The sequence below is a fragment of the Podarcis gaigeae genome (genome assembly GCF_964106915.1).
Source record: "Podarcis gaigeae genome assembly, chromosome: 12".
NCBI classification, from domain to species: Eukaryota; Metazoa; Chordata; class Lepidosauria; order Squamata; family Lacertidae; genus Podarcis; species Podarcis gaigeae.
Window position 1 is genome coordinate 23256867 of NC_139688.1, and position 27353 is coordinate 23284219.

General features: G+C 40.9%; 1 protein-coding gene across 1 annotated transcript in view; it reads left to right on the top strand.

Moving 5' to 3' along the window:
* Positions 1–27353, top strand: part of DNAJC1 (DnaJ heat shock protein family (Hsp40) member C1) — a 70725-nt gene that overhangs the window by 25794 nt on the left and 17578 nt on the right. Inside the window, exons 5-8 of the mRNA XM_083704949.1 lie at positions 320–414; positions 1421–1514; positions 13752–13842; positions 16552–16718. Coding sequence (XP_083561075.1) covers positions 320–414; positions 1421–1514; positions 13752–13842; positions 16552–16718 — 447 coding nt within the window. The remainder of the gene's footprint in view (positions 1–319; positions 415–1420; positions 1515–13751; positions 13843–16551; positions 16719–27353) is intronic.

Below are 27353 nucleotides of genomic sequence, written 5' to 3' on the forward strand. Positions count from 1 at the left end.
TTGATTTTGTGTTTTCAGAGCTACCATATTAAAGTTGTCATATGAGGAAAGAAGTTAATTTCTTAAAAAAATAAGAGAAACTTTGATTGCTGTAGATATTTGCGTGACTGGCAGAGCTGGACTTCATGTGTGCTTAAGGAGTGGAGATGCCATGGCAACAGTTATTGTTAGATGATTTTACTTAATCATGTAGCTCCCCCCCCCTCGCATTTGCATAAATGCTGTTCTGTTCTGCTCTTAATTGGAGAATCTTCCTAACAATTGCAGAGCACATGTTTCTGATAACCTCTAACAGTTCCCCCCCTCCTCTCTGTATTAGGATGAGCTGCTTAGCAGGAAAAAAAAAGAGAAGAAGAAGAGGGCAGGAGGGAAGAATATGGAAGAAGCGAAACTTGGTGTAGACAAGAATGAAAGGTGGGGAAGGAAGCGCTGAAATAATTCTTGCCAGGCAGGCACATAAAAGTAGCAACTTCTGAATGTTTTGACACTTGGAAAAGAAGCTTTGTTTAAAAAAACACACACAAAAATAACTTAAGCAATTGCCATTAGTTCTAATAATTTTTGAGACATAGCTGTGGGTTGATTGTATGAAATTAATACATTATTGGGGCGGGGGGGGGGGGGAACCAGCAGAAAGTGTGGGAACTTCTGCTAATTTAAATTTGGTAGTTTTTCACTTTGAGGGGAGGAATTACCTGCAAGGAGTTTGTTGCATGCAATATATTCAACGGGATCTTAATTTTCCAGACATATCTGCTGTTAAGGGTAGCGTAGATTATAAGCTGGCACTGTTTGGCCTTAGAAGCAAAAAAGACATTAAGAAAATGTTCTCAATCCTGTGATACAGTGCCCCCCCCTTTAAAGCCAAGAAACAACATGGGGGGAAATAGTGACATTCAGAATACTCCGAAAGATACCACCATTCCTTCTATTGATTCATAGAAAGAAATAAAGGGTTTAAATAGTTCACACAGCAGGGGCATGAACTGGATCAATGCAGGATGGAGAGCACAGACCATTTTGCCTGTCTTCAGTTCTGATGACATCAGTGAGTAATGCTTCAGTGAACTGCAAATGACATTAATTTTTATGTATTGGTTTGTTTATGCTACAGACTTCATATCTGGTTGTCAGCGCTTGTGACTGGTTTGGTGGTAGTTTCTCTCCCCCTGCCCCCCGTACTGAAGCCGTCAAAAAGTCTGAGGGGTTTATTCTGTGAGGTGCAGGCAAGCCCAATGTTTAGGAAGGCCCTCTGAATATATTTGTTTTATTGATTATGTTCTACATGGAAATATTTACATGGTTCCTATAGTGGGATGCTACTTTCTTTAGCCCTCATGTTCCTAGTTGGAGGCTTTCATCGCAGTGTATGCAAGAAGACATATACACATAAATTACTGAATTATTATTATTTCTATAGGTTGCTAGAGAAGCCACAGTGGCAGGACCTTCTTCCATGCAAGCTGGGAATATGGTTCTGTTTGACAGTAAAAGCACTGCCTCAGCTATTTCAGGTAAAAATGCAGAGTTGTGTGTTTCCTTTTGTTTCCTTTTGTAGTTTTGGAAACGATTCCACTTTTCGTTTAATTCTCCCACAGAACAGCATTTGGTTTTATTTTTAGGAGTCTTCTGCCTTTGGCCAAGTAACTATTTTGAGCCTAGAGAATGTTTCATAGTTGTAAAAACAGTGGAGCCCCAATGGTTCCCATATAGGAATGATAAACACTGAATCATTGAGAGCTCGGCTAAATAAATGGAAAAGGAGGGGGAAGCGTCACTCCTAAAATGAGACTTCTGAATCAGCAGCAGTGTGTTGAAAGACTTGCCATGTATATTGGACCCTAAAGCATTAAAGTATGAGTAATTGCTCATATTTTATAGCATTGGTATATGAGTAATAAAAATACATAAATGTGAGCAGTAATAATTCAGGTTTCAAAAAGGTGGGAAAGCAAAGTATTATTTAAAAAGATCGCATTTATTGTCATTACTCTGGTTTTTCTTCTTCTTCCTCTTTACCAGAGTACAAATGCCACAAACTGTACATTATCCCTGAGTTAGGGAGATGTTCAGAACCCAATTTAGCATAGTCTGCTGAAGTGTGTCTGTGTGTGTTCCTAAGACTTATAATTGGTTCTTGGCCAGTGTTATAAAACAGTACTGTACAGTATTACAAGATTGGTGCATTTGTGGTCAATTTATTAAGAAATTTATTAAATTTGGTTGAGGTGAGAAAGCAACACTTCTGTTGCCTAAGGTATCATTGTACAAGATCTCCTTTAATAGCTTATTAAGGCATTTTAATTTTACACACACTTCTCTGTATTTGGTATAGACCATGCAGAGCAAGACAGGTTAAGCGTCAAATCTGCCCATCATTAGCAACCTATTAACCCAGACCTTGATACTGTGCCGGTATCTACATGGATAACAGAGCTCTTACAGGCTGTGCTAGTGCTGGCAGATTTAAATTAAAAGCTAAGAGGACAAAGCAAAGCAGTAGAGGAGAAAGTTTTTAGCCACTAAATCTCCCATGTATGCAATGGATAGTTTAGAGCTTGTGTGTGACTGCAAAGCCTCCAGAGAGATGGAGGACTTGGTGGACCAAGTCCATTCATCCCTTTGCTCGATAGACAAGCTGATGAAGAAACTGCTGGTTCCTGGTAGGGCTTGAAACAGCTATGTCTAGTTGGAAAGCCCCTCTTGTCTCCTGCTCCTGACTCTGTGAGCAAGTGAGAACAGGCTCTTTGATTGGTCCATGATGCATATCTTCTAGCTGGGGATTCTATTTTGACTTGTCTGCAATTGAGAAAAAGTGTTGATAAGCACCACCACAATGTTGGCCTTCTAGTGTTGCCTTCCAGTATAGATCATAATGGGGATGTGTTGCAGAAATTGCTTAGTGGATAAGGAAGTTTGGTTAGAGGAGTATGGCAAGCTTCAGGGCCTGCATGGTGCAGGTTGAGGTACGTGTGAAAACCATTTTTGTACTGGCTCTCTGGGTCCAACATGAGGAGTTTGGAATTCTGGATCTCTTAAATTCCCCCTTGCCCTTAGTGCTGGTAAATGCAAGACTGGTGAGTAGATAATTTTGCCTCCAACCTAGTTGGATGAGATAAGTAGACCTATACTAGCCTAACTTGTGTCCACGATCAACTTTGGCCAGAGAGATATGAGGTAGGGATGGTCACAATGCATTTTGCCTACTCTACCTTGTATAGGTAGACTCATCTTGATTGGTTGCCCTGGTGTTGGATACCAGGGACTAATTTGGGATATTTCCGGCTACGTAGCACTCTTTTAGCTGGTGCGATCATCTTGAGATTGCTGTTTGAGATGCCCTGAGAATTGTACTGGGTCACTCCAGTATACATGCTCAGACCTCCTTGTCTTGTGCAGTTCATGACACTTTGTTGCAGTTGTGGAGCTATGCCAGTTTGTATTGGGCCTTGCACATGTAGAACATCATGTGCTGGATTTGCTGTTCTAAGCTGGACAAGAATCTGTAGACTGGGGTAGTAAGGATGGTCTACATTTGAAATGTTAGGATTCTTCAGGTTTATAGAATCAGAATGCAGCAAAGGAAGTAATGAGAAATTATGGAGAGAGGCCATATCTTGGTCATTATATGGCATAACTGTGCACTGGTGTGACCCCCCCCCAAGTACCCTCTCTTTCTCTTTTCCTCCCCCATCCCAGATCTCAGCTCTATAATTTTCTGAAGAGCTGGGATACATGGTACTTTGCAACCTGCTGCATTAGATGAATATATCTTGCTAAGTTCTCCAAGTCGATGTGTAGGCTCTTAGGCTCTGATGGATGGTGATGCAACTTGAGTTTTCCATGACAGTTTTGCACGATTCTTTCCTGGCAGACTTGATCATGTATTTCCCAATTACCACAGTAAGATACTGCTGTTCAGTCAGAATCTATATGAGAAATGTTGAAAACAGCCTCTTCTCTAGTAGCTTGTTTGCATTTGATTTGGGTTCCCTCAGTGATGTTGATGGTGCTGAGAGTTGTGGAGGCTGTTGCATGCTGTTTGGACTCATGGGGAAGACCAGTCTGACCAGACAGTGGTCATCTGGTTAGAAACATAAGTGCCTTGTTGAAAGAAGTTTCCTCCTGCTTAAAGGATAAGGTGGAAAATTGGAAATGTGAGCTCAGCTTTGTGGGAACAGGCACATGATGATGTTTAAATACTGTTCAGTGTTGATATGAATAAATGGTAGTCATTTGCAGCCTTAGGAATAGGTGTCATCAGTATGCTAGTGTCACCCATCTCTTACTTTCCTGCAACTCAGTTCTGCCCTTAGCCAGTGTAGGAGGTGATAGTTGGGTGGAGGAGGATGAATTCACTAGGCCCAATGCAAGGTGTGAGTTAAAGCCTTTTGAAGCCCTTTATGGTCTGAGACATTCCCACCTTAAGAGCTAACTCCCTCTGTACCAGCCCCTGAACCACTTGCATTTGGCAAGCCAGGTCTTGCTCCATATATTCTTATAACATGAGATTAGGACATCTACTGCTAGGAGCAGGACCTTGATAGTAGTGGCCACAAGGTTATAGAATACCTTTTTGTTGAAGTTAAAGGATTTTCCCTCCTCCATCTCTACATTTTGATTTTTTTGGGGGGGAATGTATTGATCACTATTTTGATTTTTTTTAAAGACCTCTTTATTTTGGCAAATCTGCTTGATTTGACTTTTGTCAAGGAGAGAGTGGATTTGTTATTGAAAATTATTACAGTGGTACCTCGTGTTACGTACCATCCCCCTTATGAATGTTGCAGGTTACACACTCCGGTAACCTGGAAGTATATGCCCCTTGTTGCGACCTTTGCCCTGGGATGCGAGCGGAAGTTGCGCTCCAGTGGTGTGGCAGCAGCGGGAGCCGCCATTAGAGAAAGCGCACCTAATGTTAGGAGCGGTTTCCTGTTACAAACGGACCTCCGTAACGGATTAAGTATGTAACATGAGGTACCACTGTACAGCGTTTTGTTTTTACCTGTATTAAGCTTCTTCCAGCACAGCAAAAGAAGCACTTCGCTGTTTGTTTAAGACAGTAAAATTCGCAATAGGGAGAGAGGTTGGAGTGTATTTTTTTCCAGTGATTGGGAGGATGTTTGTTACTCCCTATGCCTGATGGAAACAGAATAAGGAGGGAAACTACATTCTGCAGCAGTGAAAGCTTTCAAAGGCTAAACCCCACGCAGAGAGTTTTTGTAGTTTATCCTCAAGGTTACAAAGGCAGCGATGATAGCAGCAAGATTCCAGTCTTCAACATGAGGAGCAGGCTGTTGTAGCCAATGTTGTAGATAAAGGGGGCTCCTAGCAGCTAAAGCCGTGTGCTCCCAAGAAATCAGTCATGCACTGGGGCAAAGCACAAAATAACAAGTGTTATTTACCATGCCTAAGCTCACCCCTCATTAAAGCACATTTGTGTGGGTTGAGGAGAGCAAGGTTACTTCCTTCCTTCAAAGTTCTAAGCAGCTGAATTGGTTTTTTTCTGACTGTTAAAGGACAGAGATGGTTCTTTGTTCTTGAAACCAAGCAATGAGTTTCCTCCCTCCCCTGCCTCCCCCTGTCCAATTAAAACTATGTTTTGAGTGTGATTTGGTTCTAGAGGTCTCCTGCAAGAGTGGAAGTTGCCTGTGCTTGTTCATGGGTGATGTTTTCTCTTTCAAGACCCATCATGCCACTTCGTGCCATTCTGAAAGGCTTCTCTGGAATGGCTTTTGCATGCATGGGGGGCTGTGTGGGGAGGACTGAAGCAGAATTGGGCGTTGGTAACAGTGGTAACAGTCACCCACACCTACCCCTTGTGTTTGAGCAGAAACACTTTCCATTTAACTCAGGATTGTTGTTTTTTTGGGGGGAGGAGGTCTTTGGATCCAATCCTCTATCTTGTTTAATATAACATAAAAGAAATGTGAGTGGCAGGATATCCATTTACATGAATCACGTTGCAAAGCTGCTACCCGCATCTGATTGTCATTTATCCAACCGCACGTTTTTCATTGCTCCTGCCCCTTTTCTTTTCCCCCTAACTGGGGGTTGCGGGGGGTGGGGTGGGGGGAGGAAGGAGGAATACACGAAGGCACTTAAAATAATTAAGGTAGTTCTTTACTTGAGAAAACCGCTTTGTATGCATGTCCACAGGTTAGCCATTGTCATTTTTACTGTTCTCTGCTATGCCAGCTGTTCTCTGTTCTCTAGAGTTGGAAGAAAAATGGTGTGCAGGTTTCAAAGCATAATTTTTTGAGAGCTTTATTTTTAATTATTTTGTGGAGGATGGGGAGGAGGTAGATTAAGATGGATTTCTGATGTGCAGGGAACTGATGTGTACGTTTAACAAGTGGGGGGCAGCTGAAGTGCCATTTAGGCATGCTTCCAAATCTTTGCTTCTCAAGTGAAGGCGTCTGCAAGTCTTCCTTGCACTGGGATCTCGGGAGGGCATCTCAGGTGCACTGATCTCTCTGCGCATGAGATTTGCAAATAGTGGCACTGGAGGTCTTTCTCTGCAACCTTTCTTTTGTTTAATTTAGATGCTGAGGTTTGAACCTGGAACAGGGGTAGGCAACCTAAGGTCCGTGGGCCGGATGCGGCCCAATCGCCTTCTAAATCCGGCCCACAGATGGTCTGGGATTCAGTGTGTTTTTACATGAATAGAATGTGTCCTTTTATTTAAAATGCATCTCTGGGTTATTTATGGGGCATAGGAATTTGTTCATTATTTTTTTTCCAAAATATAGTCCGGCCCACCACATGCTCTGAGGGACGGTGGACCGGCCCAGGGCTGAAAAAGGTTGCTGACCCCTGACCTGGAAGCATTTCCTGTCAAAGCTGTGCTATGAATCTCTGGCCTCTAGAACAGGAGTGGCCAACCTTTGGCCCTCCCGGTGATGCTGAAGTACAACTCCCAGCATGCTTAGCCTTTAGCCATGGTGGCGGGAGCTGATGTGAGTTGGAGTCCCAGCAATCTCTGAAGAGCCAAAGGTGCAGGAACTTGGTGCAGGGAAATGACGTTTCCCCGCTCTGTGATGTGTTGATCAGCTGTCCTGCCATGTCCTGCGTAGAATCCCCTCAGATAATTTGGATGGCCTTCTATAGACTAAAGCTACATCGGGGTGGGGGGTGGGGAGAGGAGGTTGGCCTAGCATTCCAAAAGTGTATGCTCTCAATTTTAGTTAATTACAAAAACTGCCTAGATAGCTGACCCAAGGAAGCCAAGCAGGGCAAAGGGAGCAAAAGGATATTTGCAAGGCTGAAGTTGTAAAATTCCCCGCTCGCCCCCCCTCATCCTCAGATTTGGTGCTTAGGTATAGTCTATTCATAAAGCACCACTTGCTTTACTGTCCATTGAGAAACTGGCAAGCACACTGCAACACATGAGGGGACTTGCAGAGAATTCTTCTGCTGTGCTTTCCAAAAGAGAATTTCCATGGCACTATCCCAGCCTGAGCTTTCCTTCTCCCCCCTGCATTGCCACAGTGTCTGCGGAGAAGTGGGAAGAATTCAGCATCACACACTTCAGAATCTTCTGTCAGTGCAAGCATTCCAGCTTGCCACACAGAATGACCCCCCTCTTCTCCCCCCCTTGTGGTTCCAGGAGTTCTCATGCCTCCCAACCAATTTTGGGGCACACAGAGGAGAGGGGGAAGCCCCGCTGTCCAACTGGAAGTCTTACTCAGGGCTTTTGCAGATGGGACTTATCTGTTGAATCTCAACCTCTGTTTTGTTGGGAGGGGAGGAACCTTTTTTTTTTACCTTAGTGTCCCTCCTTTGAAGCACCAGTGAAATATCAAGTCCTGCTAAAAACCTGGTACTGTAAAATAAGTTATAGGAAAACGACAAGCTGTTCTGTTGCTGTGTGAGACAAGAGTAATACTGCCACACGTTGAGAAGTGAAAATTGTTTGTGAACAACTGAAAAATGTGCATAGTGTTGAGATGGGTTTTATCCTTTTGTGTGCTTTTTAAAATAATAAATCTGTATTAAAAATGCAAATTGATAACAGGTTCTTGATCTCCCCCTTTTAATTGGGGTAGAAAGTATTTTTTTAAAAAAAAAAATCAGAACAGTTCATTTTGAAAGCAATATATGGGTGATAGAATTGACTTCTACTTCCTGCAGATTTTATACGAAACCATTAAACATTAACTTGAATCCCATAATGCAGAGTTAGTGTTATTGCTCACAAAGGCTGCAGTCCTTAGCACTTCAAAGCAAGGGCCATTGACTTCATTGGGGCTTGTTTCCAAATAAGCCCAGTTAAAATTGGGTTGAAAGTCCATTAAAGAGCCTGGTGAACCAGAAGTGGACTTGTTTAAAGGAAACCAGTGCAAGCTGAGAATCTAAAACAGAACACAGCTGTTAGTTAGAATGAAATCTGTAATTAACTATCCGTGAGTGTAGTTGCTTCACTAAGAGATGCCCGTTGCTTCACTAAAACGAATGTTAAAACTGTGTCTTCCAAGCATGGGTCAGAGGGAGTGACTTTAAAAACTTGGATTTCTGAAGTACTATTGTTTTCCCTTTTTCTTTGGAAGAAGTCTTCATTTGCAAAATGCAAGCTTGCATTCACTTTGCATCAAATTTCTGGATGCCAGCAAAGCTCCACTATGCATCTTTTATTTGGGTTACTACAGTAATGAAGCAGGAAAATTGCTACCTGGTTTCTACAAAAATGATAGGCCTTTAAAAGAAAATGAAGCTCTTGCATTACCTGCAGATCTTCAGCAGTGAGGTCTAGTGAAGACTTGGGGGGAATATACACCACAAATTTCTTCAAAATTCCCAGTAAAATGAATGGGAGCAATGAAAGAGCATGGCTGCGTAATTTCTGGAGCTAGGGCAGAGTAATCTCCTAGTGGATTTGTGTTGGTAGGAGGCAATTGCTTCCACTTTATAAAGAGCTGTATAGACTATATAAATACAGCACGGTGTGATATAATATACTCTGCCTCCCAAAGCTGTTTCTAATTGTTTTAATTTATTGTTTCACACAATTCTTAGCTGTCTTACAGAAATGCAGGGTATCCATTCTCTTATAAATTAAAGGACGGAGATGGAAGAGGTTAGTTTTTGTTTTATTTTTAAAAAAAGAAAAGAACACAATGCACACAACCAAAAAACTTAGGCTTGTATTCGCTAACAGAGAGGACTGGGTTAAACACTCTCAGTTGATTTCATGTAAACCTGAATACATTAATTATTCTTACGCATGTACTAGCTGGATGCTGTTCAAGTCAATGACCTGTAGGTGTTCTAATTTCATAACAACATTGTAATTACTTGGGAAAAACATTAATTCTGGAGATACTCGCCACTGTTCTGGAACAGTTTGCTGTTCTTGTTGTTGCTTTTTTCTTTTTTTAAAAAGGAACAGTCCAGTTAGCCAGCAGTCAGATTGTTGGTTTTGTTTTGTTTTGTTTTGTTTTAAAAAGAATCTTAAAAAGCTGAAGCGCATTGTCCTTGACAAAGCTGTTTAAAATGCCTCCGTTTTGCATCCTTAGCTATCTATTTGTGTGTTTCGTTTTAATTTACGTCTCTCTTCCGATTGTGATGTGAGGCAGATGGAGGGATTATATCTAAGAAACACATTGAAGGAGGGCCCCCTCAATCGTTACTGTATACTCAAGTAAACAAGGCTATTTTGCAGGGAGTGAGAGACAAGGTTGTGTGAGACAAACCTTTCTACCTTCTGTCTCGCTCAGTGCAGAACTAAGAATCTGGGGGATTTTATGAAGGGCAGATAATAGTTTTGCTTGAAGTTTGGGTGGTCAACAAGGAATATTGTCAAAGTTGTCACTGGCAGCCTGTGGACCAGAATTGCTTCAGAGGCTAAATCCAAATTTTAATCAAGACTTAGAGGTCATCCTTTTTTGTCCATCGCTAAATAACACAAAATGGTTTTAAAAGATCAAAATATTACGTATCCGGTTTTATTTTGCATTTAATATCTTTCCTTTGGCATTGGTTAGAAGTAGAACCTGGGAGACAAGAGTTCAGAGGTCACTGGCTGACCTTGAGCCAGTCACTGTCTCTAACCCCAACCTACCTCACAGGGTTGTTGTGAGGATAAAATAGGAAAGGAACAACCCCCACTTTGAGCTCCTTGAAAGAAAAGTGGTATATAAATGAAGTGAAAATATAACAGTAAATAAAAATTATAGAGCTTGATCATCCATGAAAGAGCCAAGCAGTGCAACAAAGTTTATTTATTGGTTTATTTATTGCAGTTATACCCCACCTTTTTCTCCAAGGATCTCAGTGTGGTGTATACACAGTGTTAGAAACTGAGATATGAAAGCTAGGTTATGGGCACCGCAACGGAGGGTCTAGGCACGGTTTTTTAATAACAAGAATCGAAAGCTGAAAATGAATGAACTGCAGCTAAAATATTGTGTTCATTTTTCACATGGTCTAGTCCTTCTCCTGCCCGCCCCCCTAATATTCTTAAGAGGGTCTCTTCTCCAGTCTTCAGAGAGCAGCTGGAAGTGGGGAGGCAGAAAAAGGTCCTCCTTTCATTCCAGTAGTGGTAGTTTTAATCTGAAATCATAGCCGCAGCACTGCGTCCAGAGCTCAGAAACTGATCGCATTAATGAAATTCCCTGTCGCAAAACGTGCCTAGAACAATGGGGGTTTCGAACACTGGGTGTACATAGTTCTCTTCCTTTCTCCTTTAATCCCTGTGAGGTTGATTAGCCAGAGAGGCAGTGACTGACCCAAGGTCCCCCACTGAGCTTCATGGCTGAGTGGGGATTTGAACCCTGATCTCCCAGGTCCTATTCCGACCCTTTAACCCCTACATTACCCTGGCTCTCTATCTCTTATCCATCTCTAACCCAGTATTTTGTACACCGGTTCTCAGCACTGTCTAGGGAAGAGTATTTTGCATCTCCTTGGAATTGTCTGGTGAATAATGAAAGCAAACCGCAACAATACAGAAGTTGCCCATCCTTGATCTAGTGAAATGCATGGCAGAATGAAATGATGTAATTGCCATGAAGGCAGCAGTGGTTGTGGGAGAATCACAGTGATTGTTTTGAGTTTACATGTAAAGATGTGCATATAGATAAACCACAGCTCGGTAGTAGTGCACAAAGCTTGCATGCAAAAGGCCTGAAGCCCTGGATAGCTGCAGCCATGCAGTGCAGAGAATACTGAGCTGTGTTGGCCAATGGTCTGGCCCATGTATAAGGCAGCTTCCTAATTCCCTGTGTATATTTTTATATAATATATAAATTCCGATACTTATCCGGAACAGAGAGAACATACGTTCTTTTTCCATTTTGATTGCAAAGTTAGGGTTATAGCTGCTTAGGTTCATTACAATAATTAATATGGATAGCATGATATGATGATCCAGTATTAGTTTGTGAGTTCAGAGTCTCAGTAGAGAAGAGACTCCGTATTTTAACCGTCTTCTGCTTGATCAGAAGAAAGTGAAAAGATCCAGCTTCATAAAACAAAAAACCCACATTCTACATTTGGTCACGTAACATGCGGTGGTGACCAGTCAAACTATAAGTGTATCACAATTATTTATTAGTGTTTGCCCGCTTTGACTACTGAAGATTGTTTGGTTTCCTCCTCCTTTCTGTCATTCTCGTCTGAGTCTCAGTTCCAATTGTTTCATGATTGACACACCAGCAAGATTGACAGATACCCCTTAGAGTCTGATGTCTGGAGGTCGCATAAGCAATAATAGATTCTGTTCCAGATTTTAGCATCAAATATTGGCTTTCAGTGTCAAAGGGGTTAAAGTTAAATGCTGATTGACTGTGTCTAAGCTGAAGCCACAAGCAAAAGGCATCCATGGGATCTTGGTATTGTGCATTTGATGTAATCTCCAAAACACCATGTGGAAGATTTATAAATGATCATATTTTGGTAAATTACTACTAAGTGAATAAAATGCAACACAATCAGGTGTCCTTGCACTTGAGTGTGAAATAACTTTGATTGGAAAAGCCAGAATTTATTGTATGAGATAGTATCTCTACATTTGTACATGTTTATGTACTTGAATCTGGAAAGGTCAAAATGCATTTAGTTTTGTTTTTTAACTATGTAAAATACAGTGTCTTTTTTAAAAGTTTCCTGGGCTATTGCTTATATGTGCACATGATCACTTGATCTCTGAAGCCTCGAGCGTATACAGTGTCTTCATGAGATGAATTTATTGTGTTCACAGATAAGATATTCTGCAGTGGGAACAAACTAGATAGAATATCCCAGTTTATAGCCCATAGCAGCAAAACCTCTAATCCTCAATGGCAGAAACACTTCCCTGTTTCTTACTCCACCTTTACCCCTGCTCTCTGCTGCAAAATTGTCAGGTTAGCCTGACGACACATCATGCTTGAGCAGTATAAACCAGCATCTATTACGCTAATGCACTTCACAGCCATGGCAAAGGAGTCCACAATGCTTTTGGCTGGCCTTGACAAATGCTCACCACTTGTGCAACTCTGTACATGTTTGCTTGGAAACAAGTCCTGCTATGTTCAGTTGGGTGGGCCGGCAAAGCTTTTATTTTATTTAGTTATTTTTAAAACATATGTGTATATATAGATCATTTTTTTAAAAGCAGTTTACAAAAATGCCCACAAGCAAGTCTTAATACAATTTATTTGTAAAGTTTTAAAAATTATTTAATTCTGTAATGTATCTAAAACAGAACAATTATAACGGATGAAAATTAAAAGTTGAAAAACAAAACTATACAATAGGAACATTGAATGAGTAGTTGCATATGAGTCAAAGTAAAGACTGTCAACATTATCAGATCATGGAGTTTTCAGATCAGTTTTCAGTTCCTGAGTTTTCAGATCAGAGTTTTCTTTCTCCTAGATGGGCTACCTTCCCAAGTTGACAAGCCCCATTTGCCCCTCACTTCTTTCTACAGCCATAGCTGCCAACGTTTCCCTTTTCTTGCGAGGAATCCTATTCGGAATAAGGGAATTTCCCTTTAAAAAAGGGAAACGCTGACAGCTATGCTCTACAGCACATACAGAAACCGCCCTCTTGGCCATTGGACCAACTATTCGTCTTATCCACTCAATATGCCAGAGCCTGTAGTCACATGCTGGGGAAGTCCCTAATTCACCAAGGGCTTGAGACCCATAGGCTACCTCACTTGGTTTAACTGGCCAGTTGAAACTGTTTCCCAGGGTGTGTTAGGGGAGGGGTAGTACCTCTGGTGGGAGACAACATCCTGCTCTTTCAGGGGTAGTTTGTCCACCTTTGGCCCCCACCCTGCACTTGGCTCTCACCAGTGACTCCTAGAAGCTGTCAGCATGCAATCAAATTATGTACTTCTGTAAAATACCTCACATTGATCTGTGCAAATAAGCATCTGAGTTGGAATGGTGTCTTGTGGCAGCCATTGATAGCATGCATTTGCACACTGTAGGAAGCCAGCAAGGAACGTAACATTTCAAAATCTGCAAACACAACATTTTTAATGATCTCAATTACATTTTCATGAGCGTTAACATGCTGCTCCAGTGCAACTTCTTCATAGTTCCACTGTTTTGACTATGTCGTGGTGCACAGTTGTCATTCATGCTGTTTTCTCTCATGTGTAATGAATGTCACTATTTTAAATATTTGATTGAGTCAGCACAGGAATACCCACCCTCACCCAAAGTGATTAATTGATGGGGCTTGAATCTAATCATATAAAATGGTGACATTGCAGCCAGCTGTTTTGAGATGCTAATATCACTACATTTCTTTTAAAGGATGCCAGACAACTGTATGTAGAATATAAAGAAGCAAAAATGAAGGAGAAAGAAGAGGCCCTGGCTAGAGCTGAACTGGAAACGCTTCAGAGTAAGTTTTTATTTTTATTCACAGTCTTGATTACATATCCCCATATATGACTGATGGCGGGGTGGGGTAAGATCACAGTTTTTCTCTCACAAATGTGTCCTCTGTGTTGCAGCAACTGCAGAAAACAGGATTGCTCTGAACCGACTTCACTGTAGTATGAAGTTGCTGCATAATAACATTTGGATTTCTGAATTCTCTGTAGAAATTTTAATGCATGCAAACGAATGGGTTGAGTAACAAATAACGTTGGGCAGAAATGCGATAGAAATACTAATAATTTGCAAGAGAAAATACCTAAGAAGTCTGCAGTGAAATAGCAGACACCGGGAGCCTGCCTTGGTTTTGTGGCTGCCTGGAAATAATTCAAATAATTGGTGGCGCATTTTATAGCAGTTCCAAATTGGTTTGACTTCTAAGTATTCTAAAATGCACTCAAAATTATATGCACCTGCAGAAATTGTAGATGCAAAACTTATGAGGCAAAGCTGTGACCCCTTTGATATTTTGAATTAGAACTTGGAGAGACAACTCTCCTGACTGCTTAATAAGCATGATTAACTGTGATATATAACTTACCATCCCATTAGGAAAAGCTGTGACTAATTTACTTTTTTCATTACAACCCACACATTTTACAAATTTCGAGTTTTCAATATTCCTGTATATATTATTAGCTTTTTGTGCTATTGTACACTTTCCAGTTTGCTTAATTTTATGTCCGTATTTTGACCCTGGAAAATACCTGTTTTCATCCTTTTCTGTTATAGGACAAATATTATGCAAAGTAACTTCAAATTGTAGCTGTCTAGTTAGCACCGTCCTGTGTGGCTTTCCCCCACAAAAAGTGAATGTTAATGTTTTTGTCCTGTATATAATAGAAAGTAGGACATGAGGTTGATTTATTTAGAGGGATTTGCACTGGAGTCTGAGATAGCTTTAATTGGGTTAATGATGCTTATTATCTCAGCTGATAATGATAAAACAAATTGCATGGCATATCTTATTTATATAATTACACAATCCCACCCAATTTTCCTCCAAGGAGCTCTGAATGGCTTACATATGACTCCCACAAACCCATTTTATCCTCACAAGAACCCTGTGAGGTTGGTTAGATGGAGGGATGAGTGTTGAACGGTCATCCTGTGGCAGCTTCATGCCTGAGTGGGGCTATGGGCTTTGGGTCTCCATGGTCTTAGTCTGACAATCGAGCCACTAAGCCACATTGGCGGTCACTGCCAACTGTTTGAAAAGAACACTGGAAGAATGTGGATTCTTTAAAACTTTTATTTAGAATTACTTAAAAAATCTTAGCCGTTTAATTTACACATTTTCATATTATGGGTTTAAAACTTTTATAAACTGAAAATCCCTAAATGCCCATTCCATTTATCTCTGTATTCAGCTGTAAAAGAGTATATCATGCTTCATATTGAGCTATAGAATCCATTTACAGTGGTACATCCGGTTGCGGACAGGATCCGTTCCAGAGCTTTGGTCGGATCCTGAGGTTTCCGCAACCGGTGGGACTGCTTCTGTGCATGCGGTAGAGCGCATGCATGCATGGCAAAACACTTCCGGGTTTGCTGCTTTTGCAACCCAAAGTTTACATTACCCGAGAGTAATGTAAGCCAAGATGCTACTGTATATCTCTTACTGTGAAGCCTCTCTATTTAGAGTGAATCCTGCTCTGAACTTGAAAACCCATCCTGTGTTGTGTTGCTTGGGTATACTAGACCAGAGCATTATAGAATGGCTGTGTTTGGACATAACACTAAACTAGAGCTTTGCGTTATGTGAACCTTGGGCTTGTGAATTCTCTTCCTCTGGCAGGTTGTGAGGAGGAGCTTGGAAACCTACGCTTCTGATTTCAGTTAACTGCATTGTGATGCGTGGTATGGTTACCCTGGCAAATTCTGGTTAGTCTTAACTATGGATTAGGGAAACAAGCCAACTTCAAACCAACTTCATTTCTTGGTCCTCCAAACAGTGGGACTAACCACACTTCTGGGTTCAAACATACCCCGCAAACTGTGGTTTGTTGAAAATGGAAGCAAAGGTTTTCAATATTTTGGGAAGTGGAGAGGGAGCGCCCAGGTCTGAGTCTCATGCACATAACACAAAACTCAAAACTATGGTTTAATGTTATGTCCAAACACATCCATTGTTGTGTTATATTAAAAGCTTTGTGTGCTGCAGGAGCTTCCTGCAGCCTATCAGAAGCTGCGCTTGAGTTTTCAAACATTTTAGAAGTTGAACGGACCTCCAGAAAGGATTCTGTTTGACTTCCAAGGTGCGACTGTATAAGTCCTAAAAAGAGAGCATTCTGGGAGCATGGCATGGCAGCACCAAGGAGAGCCCATTCCTAAGGCCGTTCAACTCAGACTTGTGAAATAGCGTCCTGGCATAAAACACTATTTTAAAGGCTTGTTTTCTATCTGCCAGGCTTAGGCAGAGAAGCAGCAGCATTCCCACTGCTGAACAGGGTTTGGTTCTGGTTACACCAGCTTAAGTTACCTCAGCTTGCTTTATGCCAGCTTTTTGTGTGTAGGATTGCTCCCTGCATGTCTAAAATCCAAGTTGTAACCTCTTTTTTTGCAGCTGTGATCTATAAGTGTGACAACAGCTTTATAAAATTTGCGTTCAATAGGTGTTTAAATCATGTTTCTGGGCAGAGTTTGTGACTGTAGGTCAAATTTTGTTTTGTAGAGGAAAAGAAACCTAAAGTCAAGAAACCAAAATCTGAATTTCCTGTATACACCGTGGCAGAGACAAATGCATTTATACCATCGTATGATCATGGCGCTTCAATTGAAGAGGTTGAAGAACGGTTGGATGATTGGTTGGAAGAAAGGAACAAATCACTAAAAAGGAAGGCAAGCATATCTATTTTTCTAAAAATTAAACAAAGTGTTTCAAGTCCAGGCAGGAAATGGATTGCTCAACACTGTCTTGCCTTTCTGGACAAATCAATAAATACCAATAAAATAACAACAACAACATCTTCAGTAAAATAGTCTTAAAATGAGCAATTGAAAAACAAGAACAGCCCCCTCAAATATTTTATTAAGGGTGGGGCCAAAGGGACCTTGGCCCCTAGGAGTTGGCTCCTATGTGGCCATCCCACCATTGCTAGTGTAAGGAAGTGTCTGCACCAGTCGTGTTTTTTTTTAGGAGTAATAGATTGTAAGAGCAGTTGCTTTAAGTTTTGCAATCATACTCCTGATTACTGAGATTATGCTTTCCAGGCAAGGAAGGGACAAAAAAGAAATGGTTTCTTTTTTCCGGGGGCAGGCGGGGGTGGCAAATGCGCTGATGGAACTAATTGCCATTGAATTGAGTTCATTTTAATCATCGGGGAAAAGGCACTTAAACCCCAGTCCTATGCATTGTTTTGTTTTGTTATCTGGACTTTCAATTGTATTCGTTGTTGCATACTATATCTACATGTTCATTCTCCCGCTGTTAAGAGTGTTGCACTTTAATGCATGCAAATTCTCTCCTTGTGTATGAAAATCCATGCATGTTTTTGTGAGATTGGCTGTGCAGATGTAATTTCCCCCCTTTTCTCTCTCTCTCTTTTTTAAAAAATTAACCTGGTATACACATCAGGAAATGGGACTGTTTTGCTCCAATAAGAGCTTGTTCCATTGGTCCTTAGGGCAGCTGTGTGCTAAATGTTCAAAGTTTAATTTTTCAGTTTTCTGTATTCTGCAGTGATTACATTAGATTTCCTCTTGTAAAGTTTTGTGGGTCGGAGGAGGGTCCTTGGCAGGGAGGAAGTGCAAGAGTGAGTGGTTTGTTTGACATTAGAACACAAAACTCTTCAAAGTGGGCATTACTAAGACATGAAAGACAGATGGATTCATAGGTGTGTAGCTCTACATGAGCCTAATAAGGCAATTGTGATTGGCAGCAATTCATTTACCACACATTGAGGAAGTGAGTCTTGGGCACGGCAGGGAAGCAAAAGTGACCATTATCTTGGATTTGCAGAGCGTATTGCCAGTTACCAATGCATGAAGGAAGCCCAACATTTTACACATTTTAGAAACCTTCTAATGAACCATGTGATTTTTGTTGAGGGCTTTATAAGACTGTGGCATCTGCTGCTTTCCAGTGACCAGTGTTGCTCATCTGCAAAATGGAAACCTATTGAAATTCAAATTCATTTAAATGTGTGTGCATATCCAACCAAGTTCTACTCTGAGAAGGCCCACTGAAATTAATGGACCTGAGTTAGTCGTGGCTATTAATTTCACTGTGTCTACTCATGAGTATGACTACGACTGGATGCAGCCCATGGTCAAACACCTGCAGTTGGTGGTCTAAGGGGACAGCTCTTTGCTTTTATGTGAAACCCGCAAGAATCTCTTGGCAGAGCTTGCTTGTTCGTCCGCATCATATTTTCTCGTTCGTTTAAATACGTTCGAGTTGCTGGCATCGTCACAGAAATAGCAATCAAAACAGTGAGAATGTGTTCAGCTTGAATCCCAGATCAGATTTGCCAAAACATGCTCCCTCCCCTCTCTGCTCTGACTCCAGTTAATAATATGGTGGCTCCTTAGATGGACAGCGGGAAGGTATACAATTAAATGGCAACGGAGTAATATGATAGGTGTCTTAATAGTATAGACAGAGCAACAAACCCATTTGATGAAGCAGGCAAGACAATGACATTTATATCTCTAAGTATCCCTTAAACCCTAGCAACAGCCTTTCCACAATACCATTCAAAGAGAAACCTGGCCGCAGATAAATACTAAGTAGAAGCTCACTCCAAACAAGGTGAGCTGCCTGTCCTTGCCTTCTCTGAACTAGAGCTAAAGAAAATCCCAAAGTAATTGTCTAGTGCGCACACAGCAGAGGAAACAAAATTGTACGTGATCAGACACCACCACCCTTTAGAGAGCTTCCCCAAAACAATACATTACCCTAGAAGAAGCATCTTGCAAAACAAAATCATTTCTAGTTCACCATCAATGTGTTCAGTTTGTTACAGCTCTTGTCTCACTTACCCTCTCAAAAGGGTGTCATTGTCGCTTGCGAGGGAAGTTGCTTGTTTTTGAAAAGGGCAGGTTTTTCAGAAACTTCTAAAATTAAGTCCAAATAACTTTTTTTTTTTACAGATTATGAAAAAGTGAAATGCTTAGAGAGAAGGCATCCTTTCCCTTGTAACATACCTCCTTCCTCTCTGCAATACTTGCATAGCTCGGTTGGTAGAGCACGAGACTCTTATTCTCAGGGTCGTGAATTCAAGCCCTGCGTTGGGCAAAAGATTCCTTAATTGCAGGTGGTTGGACTAGATGGGCATCCTGGTCCCTTCCAACTCTACAATTCTATGATTCTATGAAAATGTTCAGTGAAACCTGTCAAACATGAATAGACATGCTCAGCATGCAGGATAGGATATTCAGCGCTCAGGCATGGCCAGAAATTGATAACTGGTTAATGAATATCTAGCCCTCAACTTTTGTAGGACAGAGCGAACTAAAATTCCACCCTAAATAACTATTTGTGGGTTATTTTTAGCCAAAAGTCTTTGTATAGTCTAAAGGTTGAACCAAGTTTCAAACTTAGAAAAGCCATTATATAGGTAGTGCTCCTTTTGGCTAAACAATAGCGAGCCATCTGCCTATTCCTGCATTGCAGACTAGATGGCCATTGGGGTCCCTTGCAACTCTACAATTCTTTTATTGTATTACACTTAAACTACCTGGAAATAATGGATCCTGAGTTATTAAAATTATTTTATTACATTTTAAAATTCTGCTTTTTCTACAAGGAGCTTGTGGTGGCCTAAGAGGCCTCACCCAACCCAAGTGCCCCCCCCCCCCGCCATTCTTCAACAAGCCTGTGAGAGGGCAACTGGCCCAGGGTCACCCAGTGAACTTTTTGACTGAGTGGGGATCCTTTTTAGATGTAGTCCAGTACTCTGGTCACTACACCACCCTGGCAAGGAATCAATTTGCCTTGGCCAGTCCTGTATGTTAAAATGAAACCACAAAATAAATTAAATTATTTGGACGTGATGTTGCCACTGTCTTGTTGTTGAAGAAATGCCATGCTACAACATAGCTAGCTGAAACGGAGTTAAAATCTGAAGGGAGAAATCTCTCTTGAGTCTCTTGTCCAGCCTTCTTCAACGTGTGCCCTCCAAATGCTGTTGGATTCCACTCTCATATCCCTGATCTGACTTGTAGTCTGAAACAACTGTGGGGAGGAATCAGGTTGAAGAAGGCTATTCTAGTGGTGATGGGGCAGGACAGGGGAAGGCTGGTGCCAGCATTCAGAAGAGAGTTTCCAAAGGAGGAATAAACCACTTGAGGTCCTTGACTTTCCCAAAAGCATTTCTGTGTCTGTTCAGCTACTCAGTTTAGAGATCTTAATTGATAAATCAGTTGATTAAATCACATATATTTGCATATGAATAAAAAATACTTCTGACATGGGAGGAAACACACTTTTTCAATGATATTTACATGTATCACAGCAGGTAGTGTCTCAACTACCTGCATTTCCTCACGGATGAGAGGCAAATTCCTCTTCTGAGATGATGTCTGAAACATGTATGCAGCTTTTAAAAATTGCACTCATGCTAACACATTGAAGTTTTTTCCTTTTTCTATTTGTTTGAGTCTCATTAATTCCTTTATTTTATTTTTTTACAAAAACAACCCCTGTGCCTTCATTTATAGTAGATATATTTGAAACTAATGGTAGGTGTTGCTAAGGCTCAGAACTCTTTCCTCTGGGCCTTCTAAACTATTCCAGCTGTGTTTGTGTATTGTGATCTTTCTGGTCAATCCCGTAGTACGGGGCCTGACTTGTGACTTTTAAATATTTGCAGTCACTTGAAATTATTTTCTTCCTTCCCTCTACTTATTCCCAGAATTCATTTTATGGCATGTGGTGATCTTCGTTATTTGCAGTCTTTTTATTTTATGTTAGTACTGTTCCTCCTTGAAAGTCATACCTGTTTATCCTTGCTTTTGAAGGGTACAAAATCATTTGTGCAAATGTATGTGCAATACTGGACCAAGACAGGAAGGAGTTTATGCCGTATTCTTTTTTAAAGTATAGTCTGAGTCATGAATGTGGAGATGGTTTTGCAGGTGTGTGTGTGTGAGAGAGAGAGGGATGAGGAAGAGGATATGGGAAGAAATTAGACACTTTGTGGGAAACTTATCAGGCCTTCTCACTTCTTGGCTTTTGCTGTTAAAACCTTGAAAAGAAAACAAACACTCGGGCTTTTAGTTAATTAAATTGCTGATTTCCCTCTCGGCTTGCTGCTGCCATATATGTGCATGTTGCTTTTGTTTTGTTGCTGTTAAATTTTGATTTTGTGTTTTATTTATTGCAAGTTTGTACATTGCCTCAGGCAACTTGTCGCTAAGCATAATGTAAATCTGAAAGCTTGGACCAGGAACTCCTAGTCTCTTTCTAATGTGATGATTGAAAGAAAGGTGATTTCAGAGGGTTTGGGTAAGGATGTGAACCCTCCCGATTGTGCCTGTTTCCTGCATTTGAGCAGCCAGTTAATAAGTTCTGCCTGATTCCCCCCCCCCCCATTTGCCCATCCTAGTACTTCATATTCTGCAGAGTACCCGCAAACATCTCACCTCACTGTCAAGCAGTTTCAGGATAAACAGTAATGCTCCATTTTTATTAAGTGCTGTGGGTGCCTTTGCAAGATTCAGAGATGCCATCAGTAGGTTCATGAAGAATTAAGTGAAGTTTCCATTGCAGAAAGCTTTTGGATTGATTTCAAATAGTAATCTCTAGTTTAAAACTACTACATATTTCAGAGAGTCTTCAGTGGGTTGGTATTCCCTGCTTTGGGCTGAAAAAAGTCTGGCTGTCTTCCAAACTGAGCTCAATATGGAATCTCTATGTGTATTTAGTGATTATTATAACATCATTGCCATGCTAGATTTTGGATATTCTGTTTTGACTTGGATTTAATAGGATTTTTTAAAGAGCAGTTTATAGCATCCCATAATATGTAGATGTAGGTCTGCCAAGGTCAGTCAGTGCTTTCTTGCCGGGTTTTTTTTTTAAAAATTATTTGTTAACTAAAAAATTCACTAACATACCGTATTTTTTGCCCTATAAGGTGCACTGGCCCATAGGACGCACCTCGGGTTTTTTTGAGGGAGAAATGAATAAAAAAAATTTATTCCCCCGACCCCAGCCCACAGAACAGGCTGCCACCCCAAGCCTCGCGCGCCCGGCAGGACCTCCCCCCGGGCGCGCAAGGCTTGCGCACACCTCCCCGAAGCACGGGGCGTCCTCCGGAGGGCGCCCCGTGCTTCAGGCTGCAGGTTGCCGCCCCAAGCCTCGCGCGCCCGGCGGGACCCCCGCCGGGCGCGCGAGGCTTGCGGCTAGCTTCCTGAAGCGTGGAGAGTGAGAGGGGTTGGTGCGCACCAACGCCTCTCGCTCTCCAGGCGTCAGCAAAAGCCTGCATTTGCCCCATAGGATGCACACACATTTCCCCTTCATTTTTGGAGGGGAAAAAGTGTGTCCTATAGGGCAAAAAATACGGTAAATATAAAACATCTGAAACACTAAGCCATTCTTATGCTGACTTTTTTCTTTCAAGTGAACAGATAACAAGCAGTTAGTTTATTTTCGGCAGCAAGTTGTGTGTTTCGCTTCTTAGCTCAACCAAACCAAATTGATGATGATCTAAGGGTAGATGTTACAAATGACACAGAGTTGCTGCTGAAAAGGTCCTTGTTTTTATAATCTAGCCAATGAAGATTCCACCTTCTTACATTTATGCCTGTAAGGTCTGTTGGGTTCCTTATGCTCCACCTCAATGAGGTTTGAACTCTACCAGGGACTGAGCCTTTAGTGTGACAGATCCTGCCCCATAGCACTCCTTGCTGGTTTGGCAGAAGTAATCTGTTCTTCCTTTCAAGAGCTGTGCTGTTCAGACAGGCCTTTGGAAAATGTTTTTTTTAAAAAAACCAAATGTTCTTTACTGGTGTTTTTATTGACGTTATTGTAGTTTTATGTTACAATGCTACACACAGCCCTGCTATACATTTTATGTATGTATTATAAAGTTTATAAATATTTAAGTAAATAAATAAAATACATTTCCTATCTTTCATCATGGAGCCGAAGGCAGCACACATGTGGTTTATATAGTTGGCAGGTACTGTCTTCTGTGACCTTGTTTAGTTCTTCTTTTTTATTTTAAAGCCATTCAGACAAGTAGCCATCACCACATCCTATGGGAAATAAATTTATTTTGTGGGATGTGAATGTTTCATTTTGGTGGTGTTGAACTGACGTGGGTGATGTTGACTTTTTCTTATGGGAGAGTGAGCATGACTTACCAAAACTTGTGCATTTTGAAAATACTGCTCTTGCTATAGCCTACCCGCACCTGCCTTATGACAGGCCAAACACAATGCAACCTATGGATTATTTGATCTACATGCCTGAGTGTCCTATAATCAAATTTACTAGAGTATTTCACATCTTTTCTGAATTAAAACAATTGCCTGGAAGCTAATCAGAAATAAACGAGTTAATGCTTTCTGCAAAGTGATACCAATTATATTGGCCTTTCAATTAAAAATTGCCTTTTAATTTCTTTTCCTTAAAATGGACTTGAGTATTTATGAACTATTTCTAATTGTGATGCTTTCTTTCCTCTTGAGCACTTGGTGCAGCATCAGGAATTTATGATTTGCAGAACAATAGGAAACATCTCTCTACATTGTTGTTGTTTGCAAAATGCAGCATACACTCCAATCTATATACAAATAGATATTTTCAATTTATTCCTTTAATGTTTTGAAAGTGAAGAAAATAACATTTCTCTATCCACTATTGTATGAAAAACGTACTGTTAGCACTAAATAATAGCCACTTCAAAAGCTGCTTATATTTTGAATTTTTCCACAGTAAATTTGGCTCCCAAAGGATTTCTTGTGACTTGAAGCACTGAAACCACTTTTATGGCTCTGTGCTCATACTAGAACCCAGCCCTAACACCCATACATTATTCCAATCCTTCTTCTAGCTATGTAAAGCTTTTTCACAGCACAGGGGGAAGGGAGCTGCTTACATTTAGCATTTTAATGTAAAAGGAGCTAAAGAATAGTTAGGTCCAAGCTGAAATACTATTTCTTTGATGGACATAGCCAGGCTAAAATGGTGATGGGGAGAGGTGTGCCTGGTATGGTCTATTGGAGGAGAGGCAGCCAGCAATGAATATAATTGTTTTGTGCTGAACAACTGACAGGCCATGTGAAGCACAAGATATAGGTGAGGTCATTTTTTTTACTGTTTTTGGTCAAGATCGGAATATATTGAAGATCCATCGATAATGCCAGGCTGAACCTTATAGCATGCTCAGTATGTTAGGCTACGTAGAAACTAAGCTTGTGTTTTGTTTTCATCTTGCTATTCACTATTTCTCTTGCTCCCTGCCTTATACTGGAGGTTGTCTGGATGTTTTTGATCACTAGGGTTGACCTTTCCCAAGCTCGGAACTCCAGCAACATGTTCTAAGGTTTGTGCAACTGGGAATAAGGCAAGGACAGAGGCCGGCTCTTGCATCCAGCAGCAATCTGCTGGCGGCTTCCCAAGTCCCATGATGAAAGCTTGAAGGCACCTCAGTGGCTTAGAGGTTTATGAGCTTAGATGGTGGTACTATACATGCAGGTCCCACTCTCTGAACTCAATGTGTTTGCAGGAAATTGTTCAGTAGGTGAGCATTCGTATATCGAGCTGGTGCTTTCTGTTACTTCCTATGGGGACATTTCTAATCCGTGATTTGTCTGTTCTCTCTCTCCTTTCCTCCATGCTTTCTGCTGAAAACTGCTGCAGCCAATCAGCAGAAGCCAAACAAAGGAAAAATGGGTTTTTCTGACCCCTCTTGCTCCTTGATTTGTCCAGTCTCTCCCCCCGCCCCCGCCTTCTTCCTTAAATGGCAGGTGCAGGCAGATGACTCCATGACACCAAGTCCTGTTATAAAATCCTCACTGTGTGAAACCACATCATCCGTGTCTGGATTCCTAGGACTTTCAAACAGTAGCTAGTTAGTATGAATCATTTCAGAGCCTTTTGGTGAAAACAAACAGATAGCATTTGCTTCTTTTTTTAAGTGGCGACAGTAATACATTAACATTGGCTGGTTTGGGCTTTTGAACTGCACCCAAGCACCAACATGTTGAACTTGTGAAACAATTTTGAAGATTGTTGCATCTTTTTTAAAAAAAGTAACACTGCGAGTTCATAAATGTTTCCAATAGGACATGTAGATTTTTGTATCTGTACTTTGGTACGTATGCTGTGGCTCTGCATAGATCTTTATATTGCTATCTTTTACTCTCTTTTTTATTAGTTTCCATTTAGAATAAATTATGACAGAATTATTTAAAATAGTTACTAGATCAGAAATCAGTGAGTTATGTTTTAAATTAATCTGAAAATAATACTTTATTCTTCTAGAACCGTATCTGAATTTAACCATTTTTTTCATTCTTCCTATAATAAGCATCTTTACCGTAGATAAAAATGAGGGTTCGTGAAATAAATACCAAGGTATAATTTTGTTGCTTGCTAGCTAGTGTGTAATGTCCTCTGCAATTCTGAGAATATGAAAATGGTAAACAGGGGTGACTAATTTAGCATAGCAAAGACTTGCCTGGTTAATAATTTGCACAACTGGGCTTTCTTTGTGATCCTAATAAATCTATATATGTTCTGGTTCTTCCTACTGATAGCCTTTTTGTCATCTGCCACATGCATATCAATTGTAGCTGACTTGGATGAGGTTTAAGAGCAAGATGAATGAGTTGCCAAGGGAATCTGGCCTTAGGTTTTTTGTGGGGTTTTTTTTTGGAAATTAGTTTTGTCTCAGGACTACAGCAAATACTGAGAATGAGCCAGGACTAAATAAAGCATGCGTATAAAATTGGACCAGTGCAAATATAATTGTGGACACACTATAGATCTGGATAATATTACAAGGGCAATGATTATCAACATTATAAACAGTTGCCATTGACGAAAATGCTGTAATAGGCTTATTCTGCATAATTGAAAACAACTACTATAAATTAATCTGGCCAACATTGTAAAGTATTCAGAAACAGCATGGCTCAGAAATAAGCGTCTTAATTACGCTCTGTCTTGAGACCTGGTGGGGATACTCAGGAGATAGGAATGTCAGAATTGATATGTACTTAATTGGCCTAATTAATAATAGCCTCAAAGTAAAAAAAATGTGACTGCAATGCCTGCTTTAATAGATTAAAAAGAAGCAGGATTTTCTTCATAGAAACTGTATTCACATCAATCATGTTTGTTGTACCAATCTAGATCAAACATGACTAAATGGGAGATTTTTATGCCGCAATGTCACAGGCAGTTTAGGCAGCCTGGTTAGATTGGGATAAGGTTGTGGGTAGCTGGAAAGTAGCTTGAGTGACAGAGAAAGCAATAATTCTCCATCTCACTAGAGCTGGATGAGTTCTTTATGCTGTCGTAATCCATTGCTTATTACTTGTTTGGGATTCATATTCATATTCTCTCTTCCTCTTTCCCCACTGCTTCTTTTAAAAGGAAAGAACGGGGTGGGTTTTTCATGCAGATCCTGTTACATTATTAGCCAGTTTTGTTCTAGTACTTGCAAATTTGTATATTAAAAAATTCTTGCTAAATTGTACCTTTCAGGGGAGGGCAGGTATAACATCTGTGTGAGTGAAAGATGCTGTACGTAGCCAGGACCGGCAGGGATTGCTGAGCGCAGCCTTTGATCCACGCTGCCTAATAAAGGATTGCTGGACCAGTGGCGAACTGGGAGGGGCATGGGAGGGTTAGGTAGAGATCTAAGCTGCTTTAGTGCACACCTTCAAGACGTGCACTGAAAACATCAAACCCATGCAGGTATACCTGCCAAGTAGCAATGATTACCTGCCTCTTCGGCAAGCGTACCTGTATGAAGAAGGCATGGGTTTGATCTTGTCTGTGTCCATTTGCACAACGCCGTGTACACGCTCCCTGTGAAGTATGTACTTCACAACACCAAAGAATATATGAAGTGACACTAGGCTGCTGGATTGAGTGTTCAAGTCCAGGGGGCAGAATCTCATACAACCAGAGCAGGCACTTACTGCCAAAAAACCCCACAAGAAATCTGGTAAAAAGGATCGGTGGGGTGATTTTTACATGGAAATGCAGTAGAAGGAAGAGGTTCCTGGACCCTTTCCTCCTCTCCTTTCCTGCAGCACTTTCAGCTTCATTTGAATCACTTTTCTGCTATGTAGAGGAGGGCTATATTAACTACCTACTTTCCTGCTTTGGACCTGCCCCCCCCCCAGGCTAACAGGCATTTGGTAGCAACTTAGATTTGAAGACTCAGATCTGCTGTTGCTTGTAGCTTCTTCCTGATAGCCCTGTGCATCTGCTTTGGATAAAACATGAGTTCCAAGGCAAAGCAAGCTGCTTCTTAGGTATTTGGATCATGTCTGAACCTCAGCAACTGA